Below are 24439 nucleotides of genomic sequence, written 5' to 3' on the forward strand. Positions count from 1 at the left end.
CGGGTTCGCGCCAACCACAAAAACCATCGTGTGGCTCAGCGAATTGGGGAAAAAAAATCTCAAAACGACGCCGTAAACGCCATTAATGTCTTTTTGTATGAAGCTAAAGTTAAAGTTGTCACCTTTGAGAAAATAAAAAACAAAACTTTTTTTTTTTTTTGTGTGTGGATTTAGGGTTTTAGAGTATATTCGCTATCACTCTAATTGGATAATTCTACGAACATTATCTTCTTTTTACGTTTCTGCCGAAAATGGCGGGTTTCTCATTATACTGTTTTATAAACCCTCGAATTCTCTTTACTCTTCCGTCGGAGTCACCTCTCTTTGTTGTGGGTTCTGATAAATGTTCGCCGGAGACGAGACGGCGGCGGTGTAGAAAGACTCGTGGGTTCGTCGTATCGTACGCTCACTCTAACCCGAAGATAATCAATCCGAAGAAGAAGTCTAGGTATGGGCAAACCTTATCTCCGTATGATAGTGATGAAGAAGAAGAGCTAGATGATGAGAGTGATGATGATGACTGGTTACTTAATGTTAGTTTCCTTTCTTTCTCTTCTATTTTATGAATTTGTCTGATTAATGGGTTTGGGGATTTAGCTTTGGTTGATTTAGTGAAATTTGGGGTTTTTATGTGTCTTTAGGATGACTTCGCTGAGGTTGCAGAGTATGAAAAGAAGAAGCCAAAGTCACAGAAACAACCAATTGCTAAGAAAGGTTTGTGTGTGTGTGTGTGTGTGTATTCTTGAAAGCTTTTACTATAGATCTTGACATATTGTTTGAGATTTTGATTTTTGGTATTGATTTGGATTTGTTTGTGAAGGTGGGAAGAAAGGGATCGTCAAAAGTTGGGAAACGCCTGAAGAAAGCGAGACTGATGAAGACGATCTTGATATAGGCATTAGTCGAAATGTCTCCTCTGAGAAGAAGAAGAAGGAGAAGAAGGAGAAAGAGTCTTGGCGTTTGGACGGTCGAGGAAAGGTAAAAGTTTTGCTTTAAAGTCTTCTGGTGAAGACAAAATATAGAGTTTGAGAAAGGAACTTAGTTGTTGTTACGTTTTCGTTAGGTGAATTCGAGGAAAGATGTGGAGAAACTATACCCTCGACTGTCTGAAGAGATCGATTTAGATCCAAAATGGGTACCACTTCTGGATTACTTGACCACGTTTGGTCTGAAAGAATCACACTTTGTTCAAATGTACGAGAGACACATGCCATCTCTTCAGATTAATGTGTTATCAGCGCAAGAGAGACTTGATTACTTGTTGAGTGTCGGTGTTAAACACAGAGATATCAAGAGAATGCTCTTGAGACAACCACAGATACTTCAATACACTGTTGAGAACAATCTCAAAGCTCACATTTCCTTTCTGATGGGTCTTGGAATTCCTAATTCCAAAATAGGACAGATAGTTGCTGCTACCCCGTCTCTGTTCTCTTACAGTGTAGAGAATTCATTGAGACCCACGATAAGGTATTTGATCGAAGAGGTTGGGATAAACGAAACCGATGTTGGAAAAGTCGTGCAACTTAGCCCTCAGATTTTGGTTCAGCGGCTTGATATAACATGGAACACTCGCTACATGTTTCTCTCCAAGGAGTTAGGAGCACCTAGAGACAGCGTAGTGAAGATGGTGAAGAAACATCCGCAGCTTCTTCACTACAGTATTGATGACGGGTTCTTGCCTCGAATCAACTTCCTTAGGAGCATTGGGATGTGCAATTCTGATATTCTGAAAGTCTTGACTAGCCTTACACAGGTTAGTATATTGCTTGAGACTTCTTCAAACTTAATCTCCGGGTTTACAATACATGTTCTCATAACACTGCTCAAAATTGGTCTTAATAGGTTTTGTCTCTCTCACTAGAAGATAATCTAAAGCCTAAGTATATGTATTTGGTCAATGAGCTCAACAATGAAGTGCACATTCTGACCAAATACCCAATGTACTTGAGCTTGTCCTTGGATCAAAGGATACGTCCGCGCCATCGCTTCTTGGTTGAGTTAAAGAAAGTGCGGAAAGGGCCATTCCCTCTTAGCTCATTAGTTCCAAATGATGAAAGCTTTTGTCAGCAATGGGCTGGAACTAGTGTGGATAAGTATCTTGCCTTTCGCCAGAGGCTGTTACTCAAGGAGTTTGCAAACAAATATGAGAAGAGAGGATGATAGTGATGATGGAAATCTCTTGTTTTCTGACTACCGACAACGAGTCAACAGTTTAGTTACTTTCTTGCTTCAAATCCGGTTAAAGAGGTTCATAAGCAGAACCTGTGAGTGACCACTAACTTCTGGTAAAACGAGATGCACGGTTTCTGCAAGATTGAAACATATTCAGGAAAAGAAAGGCTTAGCAGCAGACTTCATATTTGTTTACCAGGTTTTGTCTACATTTCATCAAGTTCTGCAATGTTTTGTGGTAAAGTTTTACTCTCTTTTTTCTCCTCTTCTTTCTAGTGAATCATCGAGAAGATAAAACACAATCTATGTGTAGGAAATATTCTTTGGCCTAGTATATATATAGTTAAATACTAAGAACATCTTATAATGTATTGTTATGTTTTATCCTTCTGCAAACAAGAGGTTGAAGGAAAGATTCAAGTTGATGTAAGATTGAGTTTCACTGTGTTTTCTTACTTTCTACTTTTTTTGACAACGGCGTCGTTTCATTTTGTGAAAGAACTTGGGGGTTGAATAAAATTACCAAATAAACCATCTTTGCGTTTGCAGATGAACACGTTAGTCTTATGAGTAAACGTAACTCTTAAGAAATTATTAAACATTAATTGCCAAAACCATGTTTGTAAATCTACAGTTCTATAATCACCCCTCTAGTTAATTAATTTGCCATCATCTTTTCATTTTCAGTTGGGTTATTACTTTCCTGTGCACCGAAGAGAAAGATGGTGATGATGATTCATAATTGTTAATCTTATCCAATAAAGCTTTTATTTTTTACTTTCTAGTTACCATAACAACTTGCAATGACTCCCATCTTTACTATCTAATATGCTCCAAATGTACGTACTTAATTTCTCCCATAAGTTCCTTTAGATAATATTTTTAAATTTGTTTAACAAATTGGACAATAGTGAAATATTAATGGCAAAATAGTATCTTAAAAAACATATCTACTTGAATTGATCATTACTTAATTATTCTATAATTCGATAGAAAAAGTATTCAAACCAATATTCACCTGTAATCTGGACTATAGACATCTCTAACTAAACTAAGTATAACGTGATACCAAAAACAATCAGTCTATGACATTTCAGACACTCAAGGTACATACATAAAATGTAGCACAATTAATGTTTGATTGTCAAAAAGAAAATATTAATATTTTCTTAAACTAATTATTACAGAAACTTTTATTTTTTTCCTATAAATATATTTACTATTACAATATATATCTATAGATAATACCACTTTTTATTGATAAACACTAACATAAATAAATAGTAAAAAATCAGGAGAAAATTATTTTAAATAAACACAAAATCATAACTACGAGATGACAATTCTTTTCCAGCATATGATAGTTTTTAATCTTAGTAATGAACATATTCAAATAAATATTCTAGAATCATTGTGAGAATCTGTATGTTTAAACTTATCCTATTAAAATATGTTCTCACATCATCATCTATATATATATATTAAAGTGTTCGAAAATATTTCTTGTATTTAATTATGGACTGATTCTTACAAAAGAATGTGATAATTTTTATATTTACAAATGTTACAAAAATCAATAATCAATAATTTGTAATAAGATAATTAAAAACAAAAAGAGAGATAATTATCAACATTATTAATATTTCCCTATGTGGTTAAAACCCACAAAATTAATTAATCTTAAGGATATGTATATAATGAAGATGATGGCAGAGTTTATGGGAGTTAGAGTTGTGAAAAATTACATAGAGAGAGGGAGGAGACTGGAGAGGCTCCTAGTATTTATTAAACTCATCTTTCTCACACGACCTTTCACCTCCAAAGACTCCCCAACGAAAACCATAATAAAGAAATACAAAACGTAAACTTTGCCAAAGTTTTATTTATTTATTTTTTTCTTCTTCTTTTTAACTCTCACCACTCCCACGTAACAAGGGAGAAGGAAGAAACCTTAAAACGTTTTATATCCCACAACACGAAAAAACTCCCCCACACTTCTTCACTTTTCTTCTTCTTCTTCTGAATTCTAACTTTTTCGTTTTTGGTATCAGCCTGAACACATTCATTCACCATGAAACTCGAAGCTTTTATTCCCGCCGTTGTATTGCTCTGTTTTGGGGTAATGCTCGGTTTAAAGAGTTCGTGTGCGTTACAGATGGGTAAAGAGTCGAGGAATTACATAAGTTGGGCAGATTTTAGAGTTGTCGAAAATGGGAGACTAGAGAGGAGGATTTTTAGCGTTAAGGAGGATAAGAGTAACTCGGTGAACACAAACGCTAACGCAAACGCAAAGAACGCGACGAGCGTGGAGAGAACTATTGTGGTTGATAAGAACGGTAGAGGTGACTCTGTTACAGTTCAAGGAGCTGTTGATATGGTTCCTAAATCCAATTCTCAGAGAGTTAAGATCTTCATTCTTCCTGGGATTTACAGGTAACTTATAAATCAAGCTTCTGATCTCAGACACAAACCCTGATTTCTTTTATTTTTCTTTATTTTTTTTTTTATGTTTTTTAATCTTTAGAAACGTCTTTGAGAGTATGGTTTTTTTTTTTTGTAAGTTGTTTAAAAAAAAAATTAAGATAGCAGTTGAAGCTAATTCTTAGGTTAGTGGGATATAATCATCTAAGCATAAGCTACGGTACGTGGGTAGTTTTTCTATTACAGATGATTTTTGTTAGATCGTGGGTCTCAAGAATCTTTGTCCGTAAAAACCATAAAATAAGAATCTTTGTCTGTTTAAGACTCTCTTGTCTTTTTATTACATACTCTGTTTCTTTTAAGCTTTGGTATGTGCTTAATTATATACTTTGTTGTTGCAGGGAGAAGGTGAGAGTGCCGAGATCAAAACCGTACATTTCGTTCATAGGTAATGAGAGTTGTGTGGAAGAGACGGTGATTAGTTGGAACGATAAAGCTTCAGACCTCGATAGCAATGGTAACGAACTCGGCACTTGGAGAACCGCGTCTGTTTTCATTGAGTCTAATTTCTTCTGCGCTACTGCCATCACTTTTGAGGTCCCTTTATAAACCCTCTCTTCATATTTTCTATACGCGTTGTTGTTTTCTATGTATTTAAAAATTGTTTGTGATTTTTTGGATTGAGGCAGAACACGGTGGTGGCAGAGGCGGGAGAAAGTGGGATGCAAGCGGTGGCTTTGCAAGTATCAGGGGACAAAGCAGTGTTCTATAAAGTTAGGGTTTTGGGATCACAAGACACTCTTTTTGATGATAATGGATCTCACTTCTTTTACCAATCCTATATCCAAGGAAATGTTGATTTCATCTTTGGCAACGGGAAGTCACTTTATCAGGTAAAACCGTAAAAGCCATTTACTTCCTTCTTAAATCCCTCGTATCGAAATCCATTTGTGAAACACTCATCTGGTGTTTGGTAAACAACAGGACTGTCATATCCACTCAACCGCAAAGACGGTTGGCGCGATCGCGGCTCATCACAGAGACTCACCGACTGAAGATACCGGGTTCTCGTTTGTGAACTGTGACATCAATGGTACTGGCAAGGTTTATCTCGGAAGAGCTTGGGGTAACTACTCGAGAACTGTTTATTCCAACTGTTTCATAGCTGATATTATCACTCGTGTGGGCTGGAGTGACTGGCAAGACCCTAAGAGGCAAAGGTAAAGATCTCGAAATTGAAAAGTCATCTCTAATGTCTACAAGCATTTCTGTCTGCAAACAACATAACGATTAGTCGTTTTTTTTTTTTTTTTTTTNNNNTTTTGTGCAGGACGGCGATGTTTGGGGAGTACAATTGCAGGGGAAGAGGGGCAGCGAGAGGAGGCCGAGCACCGTGGACGAAGACTCTTACCAGAGCTGAAGTGAAGCCTTTTCTGAGCAGAGAGTTCATATATGGAAATCAATGGCTGAGACTCTAAATCCGTTTGTTTAACCGGACATAAAAAAGGTCACAGTGGTCCAGCTAGCTAACAGGAGATGATGACCTAACTACACTCTATTTTACATTTGTAATTAGTTTGAATCTGAGCAGAGTGATTTAGAATCTGCATGTTTTAACAAATAAAAAATCAAATGAAACCCAGGTTTTGGTTTTAGATAAACGAAATTTCTTACACGCTGATACAAAGTAGTTTACAAGAAGTTTTGTGAAAATATGCAAAACACAAATAGATTGCCTTTTTTCCTAATAAACATTGCATAAATAAAACCTACAATAACCAGGTACCAAATAATCCTATGCTTAGATGATCGGTTAAAACAAATGCAACCACCAAAATCATGCCTCTTCAATTTTCTATACAACCTTTACCTACTCCTCTCTCCTCAGCACCAACCAAGTCAAACCCAGAATCACTTTTTTTTTCTGCAAACCATGTCAATTTATATATACATAAAAGAAACATCAAAGTTTCCAGAGATGTGGCACGTACCAGAATTACCATCATTATATATGACTTCAAGAAAGCATCTTTACGTTGTCACCAGCGTGGTAGTAGTTTTTGATAGGGTGAAGACTGATTCTGATTTGCGGGGCTTCTCATCATTAAGGGTAACATCATCTTCTTTGTGGTCCTGCACGGTATTTTCATGGTTGACATAGGTTTTACTTTGGTTACTTCCAACCTCTTTGTTCACTTCTTTTGAAAGTCTGCTTCCATCATCCTCCTTAACAACCCCATCATCTTTATGCTCTTTGTTCTGTTCTCCTAAAAGGGAATTGTCCGCTTTTTGGCCTTCAGGTATTGCCTCCTCAACAATATCTGGCATAGCAATGGGCTTAGCCTTGGCATCTTTTGCAGGAGTGGAAGACATGGAGAGCTTAATTTCCAGGCTAATATCAGATGATATTATGGCGAGTATTTCGGGTTTAGGATCGATACCAACCCAGCTGTCTCCCACCCAGTCTCTGGAAATTCGAATATCCTTCCTGAGCACCGTTAGGCATAAGTTCTCCCCTAACATGAAAAAAATACACATGTCAACACTAAGGGAAAGATGGAGAAAGTAAAGGCAACTAGAGACTAGAACAGAAGATGAAAATAGGAACACACTAAAATCATACCAGGGATATATATTTGCAAGTCCTCAGCTTCAGGTTTTTCATTGGCGATTACAACACCTTCCCACCAACCATCATTCCACCATGCATCAACAGCTTCACCAATTGTAGGATCAAAGTCAACTATTTTAGCATCAGGAGGAGCAGGCCGTATTGTTGGCCGCTTAGACGACCTCATGCCAAGCTTATCAGGCATAGCAGATTTAAAAGCCGGCACCCATTCCTACTCAAAACAAATGAGAAAGAAAAATAATAATTAGGTGACAAACAGAAGATTGTAATAGATTCCATCCAGAAACAAAATTTAAATAGCCAATGGCTGAGGATGCAACTAAATACCTCAAGGTTTCCATATCCATCCTCATCCTCTATATCATCATACTGGAGTTTTACCTGTTTCCTTGATACTTCCAGGACAGTACATCTAAACCAGCAGCCTCTAATACCGCTATCTTGACACAGAAACTCTATTTTTGCATCTGCCTTAATCACTCCATTGTAACAAGGATGTTTCTGAACATCGGTTGGGAAAGTAAATAGTTTGCCTGAGGCATTAAGTTTGAGTCTCTTGCATGAAGATTCATAAGTTGTTAACAGATGGGCAGACATCATTCCTTCACGTTTTTTCTTGTTTCTCTCAGCACCAACCATCACATTCTCACCCTCACTCCCTTCTTCATCATCCTCTATATTCATCGCACAGTCTACAGGACCAGGCTCCATAGAACTTAAGCAAGACATAATCGGTTGGTCCAAATATCCGCGCAGTTTACTCAAGTCAAATGGTTTAACTTTGCTGTTCCTGAGTTGCCGATAGCACATGTGTACCCTTGCCAATAAAGAATTAGGAAAGGAAGACACACACTCCTCATAATGCTCACGGGTCAAGACAGTGGCAGGACCATCAACACATTCTGCACTGATTACCTGTGAATGAGGGGTGATGAAAACCTCTTTTGGGTTTGGGTTTTTGAGAGCAACTGCACCCTTCACTTCTTTTGTGTAGTGAAACCACCTCACTTTGACCTTTTTTAGGCCACGCTTGTCCTCATACATATCTTCCAGATATGCAACATACCGATCCTCCCCTTTGCTCATGACAAAGACAAAAGATTGAACCTGAAAATCCAAAAGAAGAAAATACGAGTTCAAGTTAGTATTCCCAGATCAAGGTCTAAACAGATTCAACATATATCGAATTATGCATGCACTACACCTCCAAGGAAAGGACATAATCAAAAGTTCACCAATGCCAAGATTTCAACTTACCCCTATTGTTGTCCCATTCCTGCAAAATGATGGGTAATGTTTGAGCTGTTTAGCACACATCCAAGAAGCTCCAGACCACATAATCTCCCAACTGTGAACACTCAAGTTTATGGGAAGCCGGACCTGTGAAAGAGAATTTTCCATCAATATTACAGGAGAGTAAGATGCAGTGACAATTGTATGGAGCAATAAGAAGCTTAACGTCACCTCTTCAGTTGCTTGAGCTCGCTGAGCAGTAAATCCATTGCTTGGAATTTCGAGAGATCCATTAGATTCTCCTGACTCACGTATTGGTGACTCTGTAAATTAACAATAAACAAGTGCGTCAAAAATAATCGGTTATAAAAAGCTACAAGAGACCCACATAAAGGAAGCATTCATTAATTCTCCACTGAACAGACAAAAATGGTCACATATGGTACATGATAAAGATAAATGCGTACTCGACCAGTTTCCTTGTATACTTTGCTTAGAAAGCATTGAAGTGAGCCAATCTACAACCTCTCTTCTCGACCTCCATTTAAAGCCAGCATGAATTGAATTCTCGGAACCATAAATACGCACAAAATCCTCAGAGACAACATAGAACATGTGTCTAACACTTCTCTCAGTACCAATCACAGCTAAGATAGATTCACCAGCAGAATCCTTCAAAAAGTAATGAACAACACGGTTCCCTCTCTCTTGTGAGACAAAATGCTCTTTCCATTCGACAAAATAATGATCATTCTCGCACATTTTTCAATATGACAATGATCCCGCAAGCATCAAACCCTTCTTCACATCAGATAAAAGAACTAACTACTGAAAGATAACATCCATCGATCGATACCAGTTCTTCAAAGTTATAGTCTTTAATCTCACAAATCAATCTCTATATACCAAAGACCGTGGAAACCCCTAAAAACCTAAACTTTAACCAAAACAATACCCCACTAAAATCCCTTGTGCCGTGGAAACCCTAAAGCAAATAACTCTAATGCATAACTCCGATTAACATCCTTTTCAGCTAAAATCCTCGAAGTCAAATGATCCGAACGAAAAAGAAGTTGGGATTAGAGAAAGCGGAGAAGAACCCAGTGAGGGGAGAGTTGGGAAGATCTGTGGAAAGATCAGAGACGACGCCGTGGAAACACTGATCTAAGCTCGAAAGCGCCGCCAAAGACCAAGATACAACTTTGACTGCGGTAATCAACTTAAGCATGACGAAGACGAAATGGGCATCTCACCGATTCCTCTATGGTTTTGTACAGAACAAAAAAAATAAAAGGTGAACTTTAAGAAAGCTTAGAACAGCGGCGAAAACACAAAATCAACGATCGATTTGGAAGATTTGAAGAAGGGAAAGCTGAAAACAGGAGATGAAGAGGAAGAAAACGAGTTCTGATTAAGGTAAACTTGAAGAAAATAAGGTATTCCCATGGATGATCTCTCTTCTCTCTCTCTCTTAGAGTTGCAGGGGTTTGGCAAAAAAGGCAGCTGCTTTGGTGAAGGAAGAGAGAGAAGAGAAGAGAAGAGAAGAGAAAAAAATGTGCATTAACTACGAAATAACGAAAATATCAGAACCTTATTGGGCCTTTAATGGGCCTTTAATGGGCGTAAAAATATAAAGGACAAAAAGCTAACGAGAAGTCAAACAGATCTCTCTCTGTCTTGTCTTAGCTCGTCTCTCTCTCTCTGCCTACCCGAGAAACAGAGAAGTAAGAAACTCTGAGAATCAATACTTTTCTCGAGGAAAAAAAATTAGTTCTTTTTTAAATTGAAAGAAGGTTACAAGTTGAATTAGTAGAAGCGAAGATTAATTACAAACTGAGAATTCGATCGAGTTTGGCTTGGTAGTAATGGCGGGAATAGCTATAGTTTTAGATCTACTGAAGAAATCTAAATCCAATCAACACAGTTTCCACTCATCTTCGATTTGTTCCGCCTCCGCCGCCGCAGTTTCTGCTGCCGCCACTGCTCCTTTCGCTTCTAGGTTTCTCTTCGGGTATGTTTCTGTATTCTCTCTGATTTGGATCTGTTTCGGCTTTCTCTGTTTTTCCACTGGATCGTGTCGTCAATATTGGTTATTGGATTGATTAGTTTTAGTGATTTTTGTTCTTGATTAGGGTTTGAAAAGCTAATTGATATTCTTCTATCCACTCTCGAATGAATAAGGAAAGGTTGTGTTTTTTAATTGAGAAAAGTATCACATCAATCCAAGGCTATATCAATTACTAGTAAAGATGGTATTTTGCAATCTAGTTTGACGTATAGGGTTCTTGTGGTGAGATTTGAATATAATTGATTAGTCCTAGATATGGTTTTTGATGTCAAGGAGTGTGTAGGGCTTTACGAGCTCTGTTTGTAATTTATAGTCTCGGTGATTAGCATCATTGGTTGTATTGTTGCGGCATTGATTGTGTCAATGACATAAATTGTTAATGTTTACAGTTCTTTTGAGCCTCGAGTTGCATATTGTGATGCGGCTGCTGGAATAGATGATGACTACCTTGGTGCTATACGTAAAATATCTGCTGATGTTTTGCAGCGTGAACCGCGTGCATATTTTTCTACTTCCAAGGAATACAATATCCAGCCAAAACCAGTTTTCTCGGCCTTTGAGTTCAGGGCACTTGCAATGACGACAGTGAGATCGCTCCTGATGTTTTATTTGCCTCTTTTGGAGCCTAAAACGGCTTCAGAGGATGATGGTGAATTCCTAAACAATGCTGAAGAAGAAAGCCGCCGCCCGGACTTGATTGTTCCTCTTAAAAAGTCAGCAAAGCAAATTGCCCGTGAGGTTAGTTTTTCCAGATCTTTCTTTTGATCTGTAGTTGCTTCATTATGTCATGGTTCAAATCGCTAACTTTGGTGTTATGATACAGACCACAGTTGTGACCACTAGAAGACTCCTTGAAAGGCTGGCTATGAGTTATGTCTCACAGCGTATGGCATGGAAACTTCTAAAGGGTAACATCATTATTCATTACTTTGCTTCCATTGCGTTATAATAAAACTTTGTAGACAGATTTAGGTCGGTGAACTAATCGAGTGGATAAATAAAATATATATATACATGCAGATGTCCCTCAGTCGACTTTACGCAAGGCTCAGAGAGGATTGCCCACACATGTATACATCTTTAAAGTCAGCCAAACAACTCTTAGAGGTATAGTAACAAATATCTGGTCTTCTACTCTTCGAGGCCTTCCCATCAAGTACCCTGTCTATTTCATATCAGACATTGTTTAGTTCTCCTGAAGCTTATATTATGCATGTTATGTCTTTGGCTGTGTTTATGCAGGACACTTCCTTGGAGTTGCAGCATCATGGGCAGTTCAAGTAGGCATTGAAATCTACAGATGTGTGTTCCCGAATGTTAAACCCGTGGGAGAAGAAGAGAAACAAGTCGTGATAACAGAGCAAGCCAAGGATCTCGGAAACAAAGTTGTGGGTATCACAGTAAGATGTGGGGCGTCCTTACTGTTTGCTGCCATAGGAGCCGGTATATGCTCATGCCTTATCCGTCCCTCCACGGGACAATGGATCGGTAAGCTCACCCTCACGGGTTGTTTGGAACCGCACATATAATTTGATAGAACTTTCACTTTTGTGGAACATTATTGATGTGGATGGTTTTCTTTTAAATGCAGGGTGCGCGCTGGGGGACTTGGCTGGTCCGATTGTTGTTTCGGTTTGCCTGCAGAAGACTCTTCAAGCTAATAATTAAGTCCTTGTGTGGAAATTGATGATCCAAATGAAATCATAGAGCTTGTTTTTTTTTCCGAACTTTTCTTACACTGAAACCTTTAAAAACATTGATTAATGCACCCCAAGTGATTCTCAGAATATACCTACTTTTTGACAACAGCACAATAAAGTCAGGTTATTTATTTTCACTGGATTTAGTTTTAGTATCTGAAATTATTCTCACTTTTTTTGTACTTTTGTAAGTATTGATTCTTGTGAACAATGTTATTCTCTTATGCAAAGGTGAAAAATACAGCTTGGAAGAAAATTTAATATTTGAAGCACCTCTATGTCCAATGAGTTGGTTGAGAATGAGATCTTGTTTGGTTTAGAGTTCGATTCAACTACAGAATCCATACCGGACTTAAATTTGAATTCTTTTGGACTGCACTTGGCCTTATTATTGGGTTTGGGGATCAGTGTTGGATTTGAGTTGAGGAAATCGGACAGAGTAGGCCTCAAGTCTCACAGCTAGACAAAACTCAAAAATACAGCTTATATTTCACACAAAGCACGCAAAAATTCTAAATCTACACCTAAAATTTATTACTAAAAACGATGAGCATTGCTGGAAAAAGAGAGATATTTGTCAATTGTAATGAAACTGTAAAGAGAGGGCGACACATCATCAATACCACCCACACAAACACGAAACTCATATGAATGGCTCCAAATAATTCGATTGTCTTAGTTAGAAAACGGGGGCCTCCCTCTTTAATAGAAATATTAAATGCTTACACCTACTTCCTCCTTGCACACCAAGACACAAAAATCTACTCCAACCACTTTGTTCTTTAGCCGCACAATGAAAAAATTCAGTGCATGAATCATCATTGGCTGATGCATTGTCTGGTGCATGATGCTCACACCCGTCTCATTCACATTGTGACGGATTATTTTAGATTTATTATGATCTCAAGGTCGGACAAATTGATTGATAAACTGACACATTTTCAAGTCGATGAATCATTATTGTCTAGATTAGGACAGACTTTCTCGTCCGATTTATTTCTAATCACTTGTGCTACATATTAGTTAGCTCCTAATACAGTATATCTGTTCGGTTGATCAATCTTAGAGAGACGAAAAATCATCATAGGCCATATGAGACCTCCAGAACCTTCTTATATTAATTTGTAATAGCATTTGTACATGTAAAACTACCGCAACTAGTTTTTCAGCTAATAAATCATCTGATCTTTGTTATTTTTTAGTGTTACCAACAAAATATAAGTCGTTACGAAAAAAAAAAATATATATATATATATATATATATATAAATATAAGTCGTTACGAACTTACGATCGTACTTTGTTGATTAAAAGGAAAAAAAAAGTTTGGTTTAGAACAAGAAGTACTTTATTTACTTCGCAGTCCATGATTCTAACACAGCTTATATGTTGGTAAAATTACTTACTATAGTTTTGATGATAAAAATAAATAAATACAACTTTAATGACGATCAGATGACCAAATATATATTTTATTTTATTTTTCGGACAAAAACATTTATGTCTTATGCGTCGCCCTATATATATGCACTAGTGTTTGGTTGCCTTTACACTACTCCACGCTTGCCTTTGAGTTTGAGCTTGTGTTAAGCTTCTTTTTTTGGTTTTTTGCCTTAAGCTTGTTTGCTTCTTCTTCTTCTCCTTCCTCTACTATTAATCTTTATTTCAAAACTTATTTTTCTTCCTAATATTGTAAATCTTGATATATCAACCAAGATCAATGGACATGAAATTGCTCTTTACTTCGGCTTTCACTCAAATGTTCGGCTACTCAAACCATATGGATCAAACGAGCAACAACTGCCAAAGCACCCGCAGCAAAATCATAAAGATGATGAAGAAAGAAGAATTCCCAAGTGGATTCCAAGTTCCTCTTCACTACCCTAAATACTCCAAGTCAGACTATGAAGCCATGGATGATCTCACCCTAGACTTGCTCCTCAAACAATACGGATTCTCCTTCGAAGGATCTCTTGAAGACAAGAGGATGTTTGCAATTGAATCATTTCTCTGGCCTGATCAGCTTTAAGGTTTATGTTGGTGTTGGATGATCTCATGTCTCTCTCTACCGACCTCTTATCAATATGAGTCTACAAGATAATTAGAATGTTTTATAATTATGTCAAATTATAATTATGTATATCGATCATCACCTAGTAATCCAGTTTGTGTGTTATATTTAGCTGTGTTTGAGGAAGTTTTGAAGTATGCAATTTATACATATATATATATATATATATATATGTATCATCATGAGTGCATTAGCAAAATCTTTGATGTATAATGTATTATCATTAACATTAAAAAGTGTGATCAATCGACTTATATTCATCTAATAGTTACATCTGTTCTTCTTTAAAAAGCGATGAAATAGAACTAATTAAACTCGGATTGAAACTTTCATAGTTTCATGGGTTGCCAGCTAGTACTCACATGAACACAATACTATTGGTCAAATGTAAATGCAGGGGACTAACAATTTTTTAAAGTCTCGATCGAGAATTAAAAACTTAGATTATAAAAACATGAACCACATTTATGTATTTGGGGTCGGCGTACAGGTACAGCTTTATTGAAACGGAGATTAATAATCAAATATTCAAATGGGTATCTTATAAAAAATGAATAAATTTATAATTATTTTTTCTAATCATCTGAGTAATGGAATGACATTAAATAAAAATTTAGATTAGTTTGCATATGATTAAGCATGACAAGGATAATTAAAATTAAATTAGAGAAGTAAGCACACAAGAGAATTGGCCAACTGTGAGATCAGACCACACCGCTTATTCCGATTTCGATCTTACAATTTCTGGGTATGTCTTCATCTTCCTTCAGTTTCGGATTCTGTCTCTGTCTGATTACTCTTTACACCCCCACACACAGCTTGTCCCTGTTCATTGTTAAAGGTCTAATCTTTAGAATCTGTTTCTTGCCTCTGGGAAGAATCTGTTGCGAAATTAGTCCATTTGTTGATTTCTCAGAACTTGATCTTTTACACAAACGATGTCAGTTTTGGTTTGTAAGTTTTTGTGTCATCTATTTTGGAATGCTGTTTTCGTTTCACCTTATTCTAAGATTTGCTCTGTTTCATGGATATGCTTTATAAAGTTTCGAAATTTTCATCTTAAATTTGACAATCGATGTAGCTCCTACAGTTTCTAGTTCTGTGAATTGACAAGACATTTTGATTGATCTGGCAGATCTTATATAGTTTACTTGGTTTGATTGTAGAAATGTCGTATGATTCAGCTCATACGCCCTTGTTACCAGCTGACAAGGTAGATACCATGGCTCAAGATTTCAACCAAAGCTCAAGAGTTTCTTCTTCAAGGAAAAGAAGATTGCGTCGCTCTAGAAGCGCTCCTCGTGGTGATTGTATGTACAGTGATGATGTTAAAATCGACGAACCACCTCCAAATCCAAGTAAAATCCCAATGTTCACTGATCTAAACCTTAACCTCAGGCGAGTGATCATGTTCTTGGCTTTATATTTAACCGTTGGTACTCTCTGTTTCTACCTCGTGAGAGACCAGATCGCCGGTCATAAGACCAATGGTGTGTTGGATGCTGTCTATTTCTGTATAGTCACGATGACAACCGTTGGATATGGTGACCTTGTCCCTAATAGTTCTGCCTCAAGGCTACTTGCTTGTGCCTTTGTCTTCTCTGGAATGGTCCTGGTTGGTCACCTTTTGAGTAAAGCAGCGGATTATCTAGTGGAGAAGCAAGAGACTTTGCTCGTTAGGGCTTTCCATTTGCGTCAAAGCTTCGGTCCAACAGAGATTCTCAAGGAGCTGCATACTAATAAGTTGAGATACAAATGCTATGCTACATGCCTTGTCCTTGTAGTCCTCATCCTTGTTGGTATAATTTTCCTTGTAATGGTTGAGAAAATGCCGGTTATCGACGCTTTCTACTGCGTCTGTTCCACTGTTACGACATTGGGTTATGGTGATAAGAGCTTTAGCTCGGGAACAGGACGCCTGTTCGCTGTGTTTTGGATCTTGACGAGCACCATTTGTTTGGCTCAGTTTTTCCTCTATGTGGCTGAGCTAAATACAGAAAACAAGCAGAGGGCGTTAGTGAAATGGGTTTTGACAAGAAGAATCACAAACAATGATCTCGAAGCAGCTGATCTTGATGAAGATGGAGTCGTTGGGTAAGACATCAAACATATTCTCTCTTCTGTCTCACTCTACTTCTTCTTCTTCTTATGTTTTTCTTTTGTGTGTTGCAGAGCTGCAGAGTTTATTCTATATAAACTGAAAGAAATGGGAAAGATTGATGAGAAAGATATCTCTGGGATAATGGAAGAGTTCGAGCAACTGGATTACGATGAATCCGGAACTTTAACAACTTCTGACATCGTTCTAGCTCAGACGACGTCTCAGATTCAAAGGTAAGCGTCGGTATCATGTCAGAATGAGAATCTTTGTTAAGCTATATATATGCACACAACAGGAAAAGCAAAGACAGTGAAGAGCTTTTTGGAAACTTTGATTTGTATCTTTCTGTGAGTTTGTAATGAATGTTATGCCAATACTCTCCCTTTATGATTGTTTCTTGATGCTGAGTGTAAAATTTTGAGTACATCTCTCTATACGACTATATATATACATATATGACTTTACTTACTATTGATCTGATATGAAAAGCTCCCCCCAAAACACCAAAGAATGGATGATTAAAAGGACAGGACGTAAAGATTTGGTTTTAAATTGCTCTGAAATTTCCAGTATGTGTATTCAACTTGACATTAGTGATTTAAAAATTCCCTATATATTAATAGAGAAGCATAATTGAGAAAAAACTGATGTATCGCCGCCAGAGAGCTCATGACACTTTTTAGCAAAATACCCTTACATTTTCTAATTAATTACAGCTCTATGCCATTGTATTTATTTTTAAAACAATTAACAGAATAATAATTAGATATGTTATCATTTCTCACACAAATTCGATTGTAAGGCAAAATTTCACTAAAATTTACTTACAAATATACTAGTCAAAATTATATTAATTTCTTAAAATTAATATAAATATTGATTTCTTAAAATCAATATAAGTAAAATATTCTAAAATGGCTATAAAAACATATCAATTAATAGAAAGTTAATAAAAATAAAGAACATATAACTTATTAACAAAATCATATAAAAACAAAATGATATTTTTATGTTAGTATTATTATCATAATAATTTAAATAACAAGGTTTCAATAGTTATTATAATTGATTATAAAAAGAAGTATATTACCCATGAATTATCTCCAACTCATTAAAAAAAACTTAATTCTCAATAAATGTAGATATATATATATATATATATATTCATAAATAAATATAAAAATGACAACAAATTAGGGGATATCATGATGTGTGATTATTTATATATATCTAAGTATGTAAACTAATTAATCTCAACATTTTGTGTGATTATTCATTAAAAATGGAAATATTGATAACCGAATAAGAATATACGTTCTAATTGTATATTCATCTATGTGCTATTAAAAAGGAATGAGACAGTAACCCTTATCATAATAAATAAACTTAGTAACCAAAAAAATCATAATATATTTAAAATAAGTGATTAGTAGAATATGCAAAATTGTTATAGTTACTTGATAAATCATAAATATAAATTTGATTTTTAAAACACACAAAAATATATATTGCCATAAATTTTAACATTTTATAAATATTTTCTTTACCATGTTCACATATTTCACGGGTAAAATGTATTCTTACACGAATACATTGATTTTGGAATTTCATTAATTTTTCATAATGTTTTTTTTGTAATAATCCATCATTTATAGAAAATATTAACAAACCGACTAACTCAAATGATTTAAATAGCCTAATCAAAAATATTAAATCAATAAATTAGATTATCTTCAGAAAAATTAGTTTAGAATCTGATTGTTACTAACATATAATAAAATTAAATAATTAAACTACAGAGTAATTTAGTATATGTTGTTATGGTTACATAAGAAACATGCAAAATTGTTGTGATTACAAGATAAAGCATAAGAAGATATGAATTTGATTTTTAAACCACACAAGACATATTGCAATAAATAGTAACATTTTATCAATACTTTCTCTACCATAAAACCTCTTACACATTCAAAGATTTCACGGGTAAAACGTATTTTTTACACGAAAAACGTAGCTTTAAATAAATAAATAAAAAACTTTAGTTACATATTATGTTTGATACAAAACATATATTGGTTCTAGGATAATAATTTACTTATAATAATTTTCTTTAAATCGATTTATCCCGCACATGGTGTGGGTTGTTACCTAGTCTACTTAAAAATCGAAAAATACTTAGGTTCACTCCTAGGGTGAACCTTGTTGTTCACCTCCTCATTTTCAACCAATCAGAATCTCCTATATATTATTTTATTTAAAAGTTAAATCAAAATTAAATTAAAAATGCAAAACAAATTAAGGAAATAAATTCTGTATACTTTTAATTTAAGGAAATTTAAATATTGGCTTGGTTTAGATTTTACAATTAGAATAAAATTATGTGTCGGTTTAGGTTTAAAAATAAGATGATTAGAGTTTAGATTTTACAATTAAAATGAAATTATATGTGGGTTTAGGTTTACAAATGAAGTGGTTAGGGTTTAGATTTGATAATTAAAACAAAACTATATGTCGGCTTGGGTTTACAAATGAAGTGGTTAAAGTTTAGATTTTACAATTGAAATAAAATTATATGTCGGTTTGTGTTTACAAATGAGATGGTTAGGGTTTAGATTTTTCAATTAGAACGAAATTATATGTGGATTTGGGTTTACAAATGAGATGGTTAGGGTTTAGATTTTACAATTAGAATGAAATTATATACCGGTTTGGATTTACAAAAGAGCGGTTTGAATTTTTAATTTTATAATAATGTATACATATTTTGTTTCCTTATTTTATAAAGATGTGAATAAATAAGTTATTAAATATATTATGACATGTCACATTCTCATTGCTTTAATTAAAGTGGACAAAGGGGTTCTCCTTAGGGGTGAACCCAAAAATTGTTATTTAAAATCCACTGTTATTCAAAAATATGGATTTGGATTTTAATAAGTTTTAGGGATACTGGAGGATTTGAGAGGATTTGTTTAGTTAAAAATACATATATCCAAATCTCATGGTTTTAGGTGGGATTTGAAAGAATTTTACTATAAATCATATCAACTTCCCTAAAATCTATCAAATTTCCAAATTTCCTAAATCTCATTAAGAGATTGAATATATTCAAAACACAATAGAAGATGTGGTTAAATATACCTTAGTTTATGTTTCCATATTTATTTTGTTGTAATTTTTTTAGTTGGAAACTTGGAATGGAATGTAAAATATTTAGGAAACAAAATCTGAAATAAATCTAGTTTTGGAAAATTTTTTAGAGATTAACTTTGTAAATAAGTACAAATAGAAAGATAGAATTCAAAATGTACTTAAAAAATGTATATATAGATTTGTTAAATCTTACCTAGAGAGATGAAATCTTTATTTGAAGTAGAAAATAAAAATCATTTAAGATGTATTCAAATCCAAATTTGTTAGAAAACCAATTCAAATTGACCAGCAAACTAACTTTCTATAGAAATGTACTAAACATTTTATAAATAGAACCTAAGGATTCATCAGAAGGCAAAAAAACAAAACAAAAGAAAAGATTGTTTTCAAAAGAAAAAGAAAATGGCAAAATTGATTGTGATAATGGTGATAATGTTGGTGATGATGGCTGCGATAGGAGGAGGAGAAGCAAGACATGAAAGGACTTGGATAGGTTGCTTTCGGTATTGTTCTCGCGATTGCAGCGATTATGATGGAAATTGCTTTGAACATTGTAAGAACAAATGTGGTGGTCCTACCCCTCCAAAAACCAATTCAAGGTACACTTTGTTTTCATTACTTCTTTTGTAATTTACTGATACATATGATCGAACTAGACCGTACCATACAATCCTCTTTGCAACGTGGTAACAAAGTTTGCATGTTTGGTTGGTATGATAGACTAACTTCAAAAGGCTTAAATCTTTTTTTGAACCTTTAGAACTAAACCGTTCCATGTTATGACACATATAGGTAACATGTGGATTCTTGATCCGAATTAACACTCATGTTTGTCACACTTATGTCTTGAAATTTCATACATAAATAGTAAAAGTTTTGCTTTGTTCTAAGTTTCAAGTATTTTGTACATGGTCAGGAATTTACATGGGAAGAATAATACGTACAATGAGGAAACTGAGGTTGGAGGAAAGAGAAATTGATCAAAGGAGATTCATGCAGTAGAGACCAATAGTCATATCACTATATTTTACTACACCACTAGTGTTCCTTTACAAAGAAGTGTTGTTGTTTCGTGGATGTTCAATAAAAAAAACCATTCTAAAATAGAGGCTTGCTTTTCATAAACAATATAATTTCCAATCAAAACCTATATATAAAAAATTATTTATGCGTTATTAAAATACATCTTTAACGATTACATTTCCTTCTTTAATATATGCGTTAATATAATTTTGACACTTTGACCAATATATTGGTATATATTGGTCAAAGTGTCAAAAAAAAGCAAATCTAATCATTAAAGATGTGTTTGAATAATTTGATTGATACAAAACATATTCAAAAGGGAGCGTTACAGATGTGGTCGGAACATATTCAAAAAAAAAAAAAAAAAAAAAAAAANCATATTCAAAAGGGAGCGTTACAGATGTCGTCGTTTCTCGAACTGAGATTCATGGCAATGTGGATCAAGCCAGTCTCTTGAAACACCACCACCTTTAGCCATGTGGTTAGTTCCTTTCTCAAGACCTCCACCACCTACAAGCTCTCTCAAGTTAGCCAGTTTGTTTTCTCGACCAGAGGAGACAGAGACACTCATCTTCTCGTCTGCTTCCTTGAGCTTCTGCTTAAACCGCTGCTTCCGGCTCGTAATGTTGTTACTACCATCATGATGAGGCTGCGAAGGAGGAGCTCCATGTGGTCCTAAGTAGATATTATTTTCTTCATCTTTAATCTGCAAAGAGAGATAATAAAAAGGAGTTACAAACAATTTGATGCTCTCCCTCCTCTGAGATAGAAATCATCAAAACACTGACCTTAGGAGTAGAAGAAGGTTTTGATGTTTGAGCTTCTGAATCATTACTATTAACATTCTCTTGTTCAATCTCCAAGCTTGGAATCACAAACCCATCATTGTCTGGTACCCAAATCAAAAAATGATCTCGTAATTTAAACAATGATCCGATCACATAAACACAAAGAACCCTAATTTCCACACACCCAACCAAAAAAAAACCCAAAATTTATCCGGGAAAATAGAAATTAAAAGAGAAAGAGAGTTACTTACCCCATTCATCATCATCGTCTTCTACCTTTGGAAGATTCGTGTGCGTTACAGAAGTATCCATTGAAGACCAACAACGTTCATGGATTCTCCGAATAGCCCACTAATTTTACACAAAGCTAATTTTGAATTTTATTCGATTTGAATTGTATTCACCTGATTGATTTACGGGGAAACCCTAAATGTTAAAGCTTGGGGAAAAATTGATGATGGTGGTGTTTGATGCGATTCGGACCGGATCGGATCCGGATTCGATTTTTAGCAATTGGCACGGCGGAGAAGGATATGCTTAGGGCTATATTTGTAATTTACATCTATGGACGCTATTCAGTCACGTGTCACTTACTCAAATCGTGGATTTTTTTTATTGTATATTTTTGTATCTCTCTAATTAAAAACACACAATACCAAAAAGGTCCAAAACAATATCTTCTCTTCACCGTCTTTGCAACATAATTTTGCTAACAACGCTTAACCTTTTGAATCTAAGACGTCGTCTGAGCTTGAACAATGTCAGACGTTGTTAGAGTACCCGAATCATCGTAATCGAGTGACTCGAACTCTTCCATTATCCCAGATATATCTTCCTCATCAATCTTTCCCATTTCCTTCAGTTTATATAGAATAAACTCTGCAGCTCTGCAATACACAAAAGACAAACATAAGAAGAAGAAGTAGAGTGAGACAGAAGAGAGAAATATGTTTGATGTCTTACCCAACGACTCCATCTTCATCAAGATCAGCTGCTTCAAGATCATTGTTTGTGATTCTTCGTTTTAAAACCGATTTAACTAACTCCCTCTGTTTGGTTTCTGTATTTAGCTCAGCCATGTAGAGTAAAAACTGAGCCAAACATATGGTACTCGTCAAGATCCAAAACACAGCAAAAAGGCGTCCAGTACCCGAGCTAAAGCTCTTATCTCCATAACCCAATGTCGTAACCGTGGAACATACGCAGTAGAAAGCTGCGATAACCGGCATTTTCTCAACCATTACAAGGAAAACCGTACCAGAAAGGATGAGGACTACAAGGAAAAGACATGAAGCATAGCATTTGTATCTCAACTTGTTAGCATGCTGCTCTTTAAGAATGTCTGTCTGAACGAGCAAGGCCTCTTGTTTCTCCACTAGATAATCCGCTGCTCGACTTAAAAGACGACTAACGAGAACCATTCCAGAGAAGACAAAGGCACAAGCAAGTAGCATTGAGGCAGAACTATTAGGGACAAGGTCACCGTATCCAACGGTTGTCATCGTTACAATACAGAAATAGACAGCATCTATCACAGCATTGGTCTTATCGCCTGAGATCTGGTCTCTCACGAGGTAGAAACAGATAGTACCAATGGTTAAGTATAAAGCCAAGAACATCATCACTCGCGGGAGGTTCGGGTTTAGATCACGAAAGTGACTTAAAATTGGGATTTTACTCCGATGTGTAGCTTCAGGTTCGTCGGTTTTAACATCGTCATCGCCGTACATACAATCGCCACGAGGAGCGCTTCTAGAGCGACGCAATCTTCTTTTTCTTGAAGAAGAAGTTTTTGAGTTTTGGTCGAAATCCTGAGCCATGGTTTCTAACTTGTCAGTCGGTAGAAACGGCGTATGAGCTGAATCGTTCGACATTTCTACAGTTAAACCAAGTAACTATAATTAAGATCTATAGATTAATCAAATCTCTTGTCAATTCACAGAACTAGAAACCGTATGAGCTACATCGATTGTCAAATTAGGATATAACTTTTTTAAAGTATCCATGAATCAGAGCAAATCTTAAAAATAAGATGATACAAAAAAACTTAATTACATACCAAAAGTGATATCGTAATCAGACAGACACAGAATCCGAAACTAAAGGAAGATGGAAGACATACCCAGAAATTTTAAGATCGAACTCGGAACAAGCTGTGTGGTCTGATCTCGCAGTTGTTCTTCATTTGATGATGTTCACACAATCACACAGTCCTTCTGCTTCTGTGCTTACTTCTCTAGTTTTTGTTTTTTTCCCTCTGCTTATGAATAATTGAATATCGTTATCGTTGTAAAAATGTTTTTTTCTCCATTATAGAAGAAATTTCTTATTTATTATTTCTTTACACTTACGACCACAAGTAGTATAAGTCAAATAACCGACATGCGGTCGTCATCCTTAATAATACTACTAGGAACTGTAAAGCACGGATCAATATTTATTCTAAAAATAATAATATAATAATAATAAGTTTATTGTTATATATATACATATTTAAATATTTTGTTTGATATGTATTTATTTTTGATATTATAATTATTCGGTAAATCTATATATATTTTTTGAATAATAATTATTTTAGAATATTATAATTTTTAATTTGTTTGATGTATAATATAGTTTTATATTGGTTGTTTGTATTATTTGCATCATTATTTAGTTATTTTTTTTTGAAGTAGTAATTATAATATTGTAATTGTGAGTAAATAAAAATTATGAATTTATCAGCCACATAAATTTAGTTTTACCAATCCGCCAATATGAAAATTAAAATACACATGTTTTCTTTATAGATTGAATAATATATCTTTGTGAAACAACCCGACCCCCTTTTTTTTTTTTTAACAATTAAATACAATGTATAATTAAGCATCCCATACTACTTAATTAACCAACCCAAACCACAACTCAACATTAAACCAGCAATAACATTAAGCACAGCGGAAACATACCAATAATACAAAACCAACAACATCATCAATACAATAACATTCCTAACCATTCTATCCGGCAACCTAACATAACACTAACCAAGGTTCCAACAACATAACCAACAAATCCAATAACACACAA

The 24439-nt window shown here is 35.1% G+C and overlaps 9 protein-coding genes across 13 annotated transcripts; 6 read left to right on the plus strand and 3 right to left on the minus strand.

Annotated features, from left to right (window-relative positions):
- LOC104732078 (transcription termination factor MTERF9, chloroplastic-like) lies at positions 144–2622 on the plus strand. Its single transcript, XM_010451604.2, has 5 exons — positions 144–533; positions 642–714; positions 821–978; positions 1064–1756; positions 1846–2622. The coding sequence occupies exons 1-5, from the start codon at positions 252–254 to the stop codon at positions 2161–2163; spliced, it is 1524 nt and encodes a 507-aa protein (XP_010449906.1). The 5' UTR covers positions 144–251; the 3' UTR covers positions 2164–2622.
- LOC104732089 (pectinesterase QRT1-like) lies at positions 4099–6199 on the plus strand. Its single transcript, XM_010451615.2, has 5 exons — positions 4099–4608; positions 4998–5193; positions 5286–5489; positions 5581–5816; positions 5927–6199. Exons 1-5 carry the CDS (start codon positions 4247–4249, stop codon positions 6072–6074), a joined length of 1146 nt encoding a protein of 381 aa, XP_010449917.1. The 5' UTR covers positions 4099–4246; the 3' UTR covers positions 6075–6199.
- On the minus strand, positions 6588–10004 carry LOC104732103. The gene is made up of 6 exons (XM_010451635.2): positions 8929–10004; positions 8693–8784; positions 8486–8608; positions 7556–8335; positions 7220–7439; positions 6588–7112 (listed from the first exon to the last, which is right to left on the minus strand). Exons 1-6 carry the CDS (start codon positions 9221–9223, stop codon positions 6628–6630), a joined length of 1995 nt encoding a protein of 664 aa, XP_010449937.1. The 5' UTR covers positions 9224–10004; the 3' UTR covers positions 6588–6627.
- On the plus strand, positions 10132–12384 carry LOC104732111. Its single transcript, XM_010451644.2, has 6 exons — positions 10132–10472; positions 10919–11267; positions 11353–11437; positions 11550–11636; positions 11772–12017; positions 12121–12384. The coding sequence occupies exons 1-6, from the start codon at positions 10327–10329 to the stop codon at positions 12195–12197; spliced, it is 990 nt and encodes a 329-aa protein (XP_010449946.1). The 5' UTR covers positions 10132–10326; the 3' UTR covers positions 12198–12384.
- Positions 13765–14564, plus strand: LOC104732122. Its single transcript, XM_010451652.2, has one exon. The coding sequence runs from the start codon at positions 13949–13951 to the stop codon at positions 14255–14257; it is 309 nt and encodes a 102-aa protein (XP_010449954.1). The 5' UTR covers positions 13765–13948; the 3' UTR covers positions 14258–14564.
- Positions 14896–16868, plus strand: LOC104732132 (two-pore potassium channel 1). 4 transcript variants are annotated; one of them, XM_010451683.2, is made up of 3 exons: positions 14896–15047; positions 15484–16393; positions 16472–16868. In XM_010451683.2, the coding sequence occupies exons 2-3, from the start codon at positions 15522–15524 to the stop codon at positions 16635–16637; spliced, it is 1038 nt and encodes a 345-aa protein (XP_010449985.1). In that variant the 5' UTR covers positions 14896–15047; positions 15484–15521; the 3' UTR covers positions 16638–16868. The 4 variants fall into 4 exon arrangements, with proteins under 4 accessions (XP_010449985.1, XP_010449962.1, XP_010449970.1 ...); XM_010451660.2 differs by having other exon boundaries at positions 14905–15047; positions 15466–16393; XM_010451668.1 differs by lacking the exon at positions 14896–15047 and adding an exon at positions 15057–15140 and having other exon boundaries at positions 15466–16393.
- Positions 19928–20683, plus strand: LOC109129044. Its single transcript, XM_019236594.1, has 2 exons — positions 19928–20152; positions 20470–20683. The coding sequence occupies exons 1-2, from the start codon at positions 19956–19958 to the stop codon at positions 20531–20533; spliced, it is 261 nt and encodes an 86-aa protein (XP_019092139.1). The 5' UTR covers positions 19928–19955; the 3' UTR covers positions 20534–20683.
- Positions 20848–21885, minus strand: LOC104732159. Its single transcript, XM_010451696.1, has 3 exons — positions 21619–21885; positions 21368–21468; positions 20848–21285 (listed from the first exon to the last, which is right to left on the minus strand). The coding sequence occupies exons 1-3, from the start codon at positions 21677–21679 to the stop codon at positions 20974–20976; spliced, it is 474 nt and encodes a 157-aa protein (XP_010449998.1). The 5' UTR covers positions 21680–21885; the 3' UTR covers positions 20848–20973.
- On the minus strand, positions 21958–23663 carry LOC104732168 (two-pore potassium channel 1-like). Of its 2 annotated transcripts, none has more exons than XM_010451715.2 (3): positions 23490–23663; positions 22331–23178; positions 21958–22254 (listed from the first exon to the last, which is right to left on the minus strand). In XM_010451715.2, the coding sequence occupies exons 2-3, from the start codon at positions 23095–23097 to the stop codon at positions 22101–22103; spliced, it is 921 nt and encodes a 306-aa protein (XP_010450017.1). In that variant the 5' UTR covers positions 23098–23178; positions 23490–23663; the 3' UTR covers positions 21958–22100. The 2 variants fall into 2 exon arrangements, with proteins under 2 accessions (XP_010450017.1, XP_010450009.1); XM_010451707.2 differs by having other exon boundaries at positions 22331–23243; positions 23490–23661.

Source organism: Camelina sativa, chromosome 2 (genome assembly GCF_000633955.1).
Source record: "Camelina sativa cultivar DH55 chromosome 2, Cs, whole genome shotgun sequence".
Classification (NCBI taxonomy): Eukaryota; Viridiplantae; Streptophyta; class Magnoliopsida; order Brassicales; family Brassicaceae; genus Camelina; species Camelina sativa.

Bases quoted from the DNA above. Each gene is read 5' to 3' on its own strand.
- LOC104732103 (XM_010451635.2), bottom strand. From the start codon at position 9,223: ATGTGCGAGAATGATCATTATTTTGTCGAATGGAAAGAGCATTTTGTC. The intron at 8,609-8,692 runs GTGACGTTAAGC...TCTCTTTCACAG, and splicing joins GAGCTCAAGCAACTGAAGAG to GTCCGGCTTCCCATAAACTT. The intron at 8,336-8,485 runs GTAAGTTGAAAT...TTGGATTTTCAG, and splicing joins GGAATGGGACAACAATAGGG to GTTCAATCTTTTGTCTTTGT.
- LOC104732159 (XM_010451696.1), bottom strand. From the start codon at position 21,679: ATGGATACTTCTGTAACGCACACGAATCTTCCAAAGGTAGAAGACGAT. The intron at 21,469-21,618 runs GTAAGTAACTCT...TTTGGGTACCAG, and splicing joins AGACGATGATGATGAATGGG to ACAATGATGGGTTTGTGATT. The intron at 21,286-21,367 runs GTCAGTGTTTTG...CTCTCTTTGCAG, and splicing joins AACCTTCTTCTACTCCTAAG to ATTAAAGATGAAGAAAATAA.
- LOC104732122 (XM_010451652.2), top strand. From the start codon at position 13,949: ATGGACATGAAATTGCTCTTTACTTCGGCTTTCACTCAAATGTTCGGC.
- LOC104732132 (XM_010451660.2), top strand. From the start codon at position 15,468: ATGTCGTATGATTCAGCTCATACGCCCTTGTTACCAGCTGACAAGGTA. The intron at 16,394-16,471 runs GTAAGACATCAA...TGTGTGTTGCAG, and splicing joins GATGAAGATGGAGTCGTTGG to AGCTGCAGAGTTTATTCTAT.
- LOC109129044 (XM_019236594.1), top strand. From the start codon at position 19,956: ATGGCAAAATTGATTGTGATAATGGTGATAATGTTGGTGATGATGGCT. The intron at 20,153-20,469 runs GTACACTTTGTT...GTACATGGTCAG, and splicing joins CCTCCAAAAACCAATTCAAG to GAATTTACATGGGAAGAATA.
- LOC104732078 (XM_010451604.2), top strand. From the start codon at position 252: ATGGCGGGTTTCTCATTATACTGTTTTATAAACCCTCGAATTCTCTTT. The intron at 534-641 runs GTTAGTTTCCTT...ATGTGTCTTTAG, and splicing joins ATGATGACTGGTTACTTAAT to GATGACTTCGCTGAGGTTGC. The intron at 1,757-1,845 runs GTTAGTATATTG...TGGTCTTAATAG, and splicing joins TCTTGACTAGCCTTACACAG to GTTTTGTCTCTCTCACTAGA.
- LOC104732089 (XM_010451615.2), top strand. From the start codon at position 4,247: ATGAAACTCGAAGCTTTTATTCCCGCCGTTGTATTGCTCTGTTTTGGG. The intron at 5,194-5,285 runs GTCCCTTTATAA...GGATTGAGGCAG, and splicing joins CTACTGCCATCACTTTTGAG to AACACGGTGGTGGCAGAGGC. The intron at 5,490-5,580 runs GTAAAACCGTAA...GGTAAACAACAG, and splicing joins ACGGGAAGTCACTTTATCAG to GACTGTCATATCCACTCAAC.
- LOC104732168 (XM_010451707.2), bottom strand. From the start codon at position 23,241: ATGTCGAACGATTCAGCTCATACGCCGTTTCTACCGACTGACAAGTTA. The intron at 22,255-22,330 runs GTAAGACATCAA...TGTGTATTGCAG, and splicing joins GATGAAGATGGAGTCGTTGG to AGCTGCAGAGTTTATTCTAT.
- LOC104732111 (XM_010451644.2), top strand. From the start codon at position 10,327: ATGGCGGGAATAGCTATAGTTTTAGATCTACTGAAGAAATCTAAATCC. The intron at 11,268-11,352 runs GTTAGTTTTTCC...GTTATGATACAG, and splicing joins CAAAGCAAATTGCCCGTGAG to ACCACAGTTGTGACCACTAG. The intron at 11,438-11,549 runs GTAACATCATTA...ATATACATGCAG, and splicing joins GGCATGGAAACTTCTAAAGG to ATGTCCCTCAGTCGACTTTA.